Source organism: Mandrillus leucophaeus, unplaced genomic scaffold (assembly GCF_000951045.1).
Source record: "Mandrillus leucophaeus isolate KB7577 unplaced genomic scaffold, Mleu.le_1.0 Scaffold801, whole genome shotgun sequence".
Lineage (NCBI taxonomy): Eukaryota > Metazoa > Chordata > Mammalia > Primates > Cercopithecidae > Mandrillus > Mandrillus leucophaeus.
In genome coordinates, this window is record NW_012108709.1 from 738,322 (window position 1) to 744,845 (window position 6,524).

The 6,524-nt window shown below is 47.4% G+C and overlaps 1 protein-coding gene across 1 annotated transcript in view; it reads left to right on the plus strand.

The window, feature by feature from the left end:
* Positions 1–6,524, plus strand: part of DOCK1 (dedicator of cytokinesis 1) — a 545,861-nt gene that overhangs the window by 470,356 nt on the left and 68,981 nt on the right. The window contains exon 44 of the mRNA XM_011967590.1: positions 1,628–1,747. Coding sequence (XP_011822980.1) covers positions 1,628–1,747 — 120 coding nt within the window. The remainder of the gene's footprint in view (positions 1–1,627; positions 1,748–6,524) is intronic.

A 6,524-nucleotide genomic window follows, 5' to 3' on the forward strand; every position in this document is an offset into this window, starting at 1 on the left:
AAATCCTCACATAGAATCTTTTTTGGTTAGGCATATCTTTCGTCAAAACCAAGAGTGATTAAAGCTTTAGTTTTTCACCTAGCAATCAAATTATTACATCTCCATGTGGAAGTGGAAGGTAGAGAGGATTTTTCCTTCCCTAGTCAATGTTTTCATTTGCAAACCTGATTTAAAAATGCAAAGAAGTCATTTGGATTCTGAACCTGCTTGTTCTTAATTTATTTTATTGTGGTTACATTTCAGAATCTAGTTTTACTTTTATTCTCCATCCTCCAATAAAAGTAGACCAATTATGTTGTACAAACTTCAAAGTTATAGAGTTTGTCCAATTGTGATGGAGAGATGCAAGTTTAATTTTAAGGTGAAAAACTTTGCAGACCACTTAAAGGCTTCTCACTCCTGCCTGACCTTCCTGGAAAGGGGGAGCCATTCAGGGCCCATGCCCAGTGCCTGGGAGACCTGATGTCTAGCAGGAGGTGCCCTCAGGCCCGTGGTTTCAGGGAAGTGGGGAGGGGCATGTGCTAAGACAGTAAGCAGCTGACGGAGCCTTGCCCCATTGCCTAGACCCCAGCTTCCCACTTAGTGCCTTATTTGCAGCACCCTCCGTGGCCTGGCTGAAAACAGGGTCAAGCTCCCTCTCCTGGGACCAGCAGTAAGCAAGCGCATGCTCAGCCTGTCCTCCCGTGAGCCTCCAGGCTGCCCAGTGGGAGCACATGCCTCCTGCCCTTAGGTGCTCATGGAGTCTTTTTTTGCAGTGTTCTTTTTCTTGTTCTGTTTTTCTTCTTCTTCTTGGAGAAGGGTCTTGCTCTGTTGTCCAGACTAGAGTACAGTGGCCCGATCCTAGCTCACACAGTGTTGTCCTGTGTCATTATGCTCTAATGTAGAATTGCACCATCCTGGGGGTCAGGCGTCTTCCACCTCCTCTTTGACCCAGCTCGAGGCACACAGCAGGTCCTCATCAAATAGCTGCTGAATTTTATTGAACCCTATACTTAATGCCACTGATGTGTTGAGCCCAAGTTCAGGAGCTGACACGTTGTATCTGTCAAGTGGCCTTGCCTTCCCTCTGGCGTGTCTCCTCGTGCATCTTCAGCTCACACACCAACTGCACCAATGCTTCCAGGAATACTGGCCAAGCCCTGACTCTGTGCCCAGCACCATGCCTATGGCTGATGGTGCAAACACCTCCCCATCCTTAAGGAGCTTGACAGCCTTTCCGATCCCTTTCCATATACTGTCTTTGCTGTTGATTAAAATGCCAACCCACACAACACTGAGACCAGAGCCCTGAGGTGCCACCCTTGGGATGGCCCTGGATCACCTGGTTGCTGATTTGTCCCGGGATATTAGGAGGTGGCATTTGCAAGCTGCCAGTTCTGTGCTTTCCAGAACCTGCTGGGTTTTTCTTTTGTGTGAACCCCACTGCAGCTCTGCCTCCCCCACATCTTTTATGCCTGTCGGTGTGTCCAGACAGAGGCTCTGCCCTGGCAATCCCCAGCCTGTTGACAGCAGCCACGCGTGTCTCCAGAACCGCGGCCCCCACACGTGTCCGATGCGAAGCTCACACCATTCTGACGTCCTTGGGTGTGTCTGCCTCGGGGCCGCTCATGCTCTGCTTCTCCCTTAGTGGTCGGAGGATGTGTGTGTGGCCCACCTCACCCAGCGGGACGGGTACCAGGCCACCACGCAGGGACAGCTGAAGGAGCAGCTCTACCAGGAAATCATCCACTACTTCGACAAAGGCAAGGTAAAAAGCAAACAAAAAGCAATTTTTCTTATTTTCCTCTTTCCTTGCACCTACGTGCAACGTTGTAAACACGTTTTTTTAGCATGTGATGTTTGCAGAACCAGAAATTTGTTACAAATTGTATATTGAAATGTTTTATGCATGTTCCTTCAGCTTGCACTTAAAAGTAGAAATCTTAAAAAAAAAAAAAAATCAATAGCCCTTTTATAGATGCTCTAAAAAAGCACCAAGTATTTTTATAACCCTTACCAGAGGGAACTAAGTCTGGAACACTGATTCGGAGGTGTTTCGTGCCCACAGAGCTAATGTATTCCTTTGACATCTTGCATTTTTCTGTTGTCACGGAAGAATTAATCCCGTGGTAGGATGGATATTGCTTCATCCTGGTGGCTTCTAGTTTAATTGGCTTAAACAAAATTATAGATTCCACTTGACTTCCACTAAAAGGAAACCTGCCGTCATTTTAATCAGCCAGTATTGTATTTGATCACTGTAGTTCTTGTGATTCAGATATGCAGTAACTATTAAAAAAAAAAAAAAAAAAGGCTGTTTCAGTTTCAGAAGTTTTTGAAACCTGCCACCGAAGTGACATTGGAACTCCTTCTTTGGTTTCATCAAGATTCCTAACTCATTTCAGAACCTGTTTTATTTTTTTTTCCTTTGAGAAAAGTGACTGGCACACTTTATGAAGGTACCGACGTTCACATCCTAGGGCTGCTGTAGCACAAACTGGGTGGCTTTCAACAACGTGAATGTATTCTCATAGCTTAGTGCTGGGAGCTGCAAGCCTGATGTCACGGTGTTGGCGTGGCCACCCCCTCTGAAGACTGCAGGGGAGAATCTGCCCCGTGCCTTTTCCTTTGCATGTGTTGCTGGTGGTCCCTGGCACTGGTCAGCTGTAACTGCGTCGCTCCAAGTTCTGCCTTCATCATCACAGGCCTTCTCCTCATGCGAGTCTCTGTCTCAATCTCCTTCTCCTTAGGAGGTACCAGCAGTTAGATGAGGGCCCACTCTCCTCCAGCAGGTCCTCATCTTCCCTTGATTACATTCAAATACCCTGTTTCCAAATAAGGTCAGAATCAGAAATACCAGGGGTTAGGACTTCAGATATTTCTGGGGACACAGTCCTACCCACAGTTACAGTGACGCCCGGGAGGGATGATGGCTGCCCCTTTTTGTGGCTGTTGACGTAAACCAAACCCCATAGAAAACAATGACTTAACACAGTCCCCGTGGTCCCAAGCTTGGGATTCTGCTCACATTCGGAGTAAGCATTGCTGCATCCTTTATTTGTCCCTGCCATTCTTGACACAGGGAGAAAGTCTGAAGTTTTCAGAATGGCATGTGGGCTCCCAAAGGCTGCTTGGAAATAAGGATCAAAAATGTTCTGTGAATTACACCCAGTCCTGTAGGTCAGGGGTCCCCAAACCCCAGGTCCTCGGCCCCGGTGCAGTTTGTGGCCTGTTAGGAACCAGGCTGCACAGCAGCAGGTGAGCGGCGGGTGAGCGAGCAAAGCTTCATCTGTTTTTACAGCTGTTCCCCACCGCCCGCATTACCACCTGAGCTCCAGCTCCTGCCAGATCAGCAGCACCATTAGATTCTCACAGGAGCGTGATCCCTGTTGTGAACTGTGCATGTGAGGGATCCAGGGGCCACCCTCTTTATGAGAATCTAATGCCTGATGATCTGTCACTATCTCCCATCTTTCCCTGATGGGATCATCTAGTTGCAGGAAAACAACCTCAGGCTCCCACTGATTCTACGTTATGGTGAGTTGTATAATTAGTTCGTTATGTATTACAATGTAACAGTAATAGAAATAAAATGCACGATAAATGTAATGCCCTCGAATCATCCTGAAACCATCCCCTACCCCGGTCCATGGAAAAATTTTCCTCCCTGAAATCAGTCCCTGGTGCCAAAAAGGTTGGGGACCGCTGCTGTAGTAGAACAGGATATATTTTTGTTCTCCGGAATGAGAAGCTTTGAGGATTAGGGCCAATTACTAAAATTGTACTAGGTTAGCCAGGAGAATCCTGTTTCTCAGCAAACTGGCAAAGAAATGGAGCAAATGCAGCCAACCCTTCCCTGCAGTGGCTTCTTGGCTCCATAGTGTTCTAGGGAAGGGCGAGCAGTGCTACTGAATGGGCAGGGCAGGAGGCAGGGACCCTGGGGTGGCCAGGAGGCCCAAGGGCCAGAGGTCGTGGGACTGAAGGCATGTGTGCATTTGTTGATAGCTGTTGCCAGGCTCTCTTTGTGGCAGCACATCCTCTGACCAGCGTTGGCTCCCGCGACCTCTCCACTATCGTTCCCTCCCTTGCCCTCTGTGTTCCAGCCACACTGGCCCTTCTGCGTCCTGAAATGCACCAGCCCTTTCCTGCCACTGCCCGGCGGGTTTCTGCTGCGCTGCCTTGAGGACATTGCTTGAGTCAGTTTTCCTTTTGCTGCCTGTACCATTTTGTCACTTGAATTAGCTTTTACTAAGCCAGGCTTTCTCATTCTGGGCACGATTGGCATTCTGGGCTACCTGTTTCTTTGTGGTAGAGGACCACGTGTGCATGGTGGACTCAAAGAATGTCTCCCTGCTGTGCCCTGGGCTTACTCCTTCCTGTGTCAGCTGAAATGTCACCTCTTCTCCAGCCACGGAAACATCCTCTTTTCTCCTTTATGGCACCTACTATCATTTGCAATGATAGATTTGCTTGTGTGTTTCTTTAATGAGTTCCCCAGTAGGCTCTGAGCTCTGTGAAGACAGAGCCTCACCTGTCGATTCCCCACCACACATCTAATGCTCGGAACAGTGCCTGGCAGGCAGCACGTGCTCATTCCATTATGGATGTGTGTGCAAAGAATGAACAGATGAATGAAAAGTCAACATTTAACATGCTTCCTGACATATGGGAAATGCTCATGGATGGCAGGACGGGTGGCCTTCAATAAATGATAAATCAAAAAACAAAGTCTTTTTTTTTCTTTTTTCTTTTTGTTTTTCTTTTTTTTTAGCAAAGGTAGCCAAATATCTTTTTCTACATTGTGATAGTTCATCAAAAAAATCACATGGAAGGGCAAAATGAATGTGTTTGGTTCAGAACAGTGGTTCTCAACTGAGATCTGCAGGAGGTATTGTGGGTTTTCCTGACTAGGAGAAGAGAAGGTGCTGCTAACCCTCCAACAGTGCACACATGGCGCCCACACCAGAAAGAAATAGACCAGAATCCCTGTCGTGTCCAGGTTGAGAAAGCCCGCCTTAGAAAAAATAAATTCAAGTGACAAAATGGGATGGGCAGCTAAAGGAAAACTGACTCAAGGATTGTCCTCAGATGTCCCTGTGTTTTGGTGGAGACAGAACAAGGGCTATGGCAAAGTGATCATTGGCTGGCCTTGAATCAGAATGAGTTTCAGGAGGATTTTCTTCATAGTAGCTGTATTGATAAAACCGATGGAAAAACCACTTCTGAATATCCATAATATTTCCACGAGAATGTTAAAAAGGAACAAAGCCTCCTTATCCCTCTTAAACTAAAGCGAGACGAAGAACAGGTGCTGGAAAGAATTTGATAAAATGAAATTTGAAGTATCTGAGTGATCAGCTGCAAGGCAAAAAATTCATTTTAACATCAACAAGTATTACATTTTCTGGGAAAAACAGCAGTAGGAAATAATTCATCTTCTGTAGCAGTCTGGATGGCCTGCGCTGGAGTTTGAACCTCTCCGAATCTCCATGGCTCCAAACAGCTCAGGTGTGTTTCTCACACATGCTCCATGTCCTCCTTTTCACTTGGAACCCAGGTGAGCAGAGGTTCCGCCACAGAGGGACACAGCCAGAGAGGACAGCAAGGAGTCCCCTGCTCTGGGGCTTCTGCCCCAAAATGACAGTGTTCATGTCATTGGCTGAAGCAGATCACATGGTCACCCCATACTTCAAGGGGTGGAGCAGTGCCCTTAGGGGCAGGTGAGTGTGAGCGGCACCCACGTGCACCACACAGCTCGTTAGACAGGTGAGTCGGGTTCCAATCAAGAGCACAATCCAATCTAGATTAACAAAAGTTCATCTAGAAATCCCCTAAGTATGCATGTATTCTGAGAAGGACAACGTCCACACTAGTCTCCCAAATAACTCGACTTCCCCACAACTAGAAATGTGAGAATAGCATCTCATAAAACGTATTGGGCCTCAATCCTCGTTTCTCTGTTGTGGAGTTTCTTTCTTCTGTTAGAGAGGGGGCTTAGGTAGGCAGGATCCTGCAGGAGAAGCAGCCTGAGAGAATGGGCTCCTGACCCCTGTGACTGTAATGTGGGGAATCCCACCCTGTGGCCAGTGCGGGAGGGAAGGGGGTCACAGTAGAAGCTCAAAGTGTGCCATTTTGTGCCAGACTTTGAATCACTTTTGTTTAAGAAACAAAGCTGAGGCCTGAGTATCCCTGGCTGCTTTGGGGATGTACCATCATTTGAGAAATAACATCCTCCTGCCTTTCCTAAATGCAGTGGAATAAGACAAAGGCCATGACAGAAGGTTGAGAAACTGGAAGTTGGAATGGCCCAGGGCATGCCTTTCCACACTCCATTCCCAGATTGCAATTATCTTGGGGGAAAAATACTTTTTAAATGGTCCACAGGTCATCACAGGCCTTAACTGGCAGGTGACACAGCCCAAGGAAACTTGAAGGAGAGCCTTGATTGCTGTGGGGCCCTGATATGGTTTGGATCTGGGTCCCTGCCCAAATCCCAAGTCATTGTAATCTCCAGTGTTGGAGGTGGGGCCTGGTGGGAGGTGATT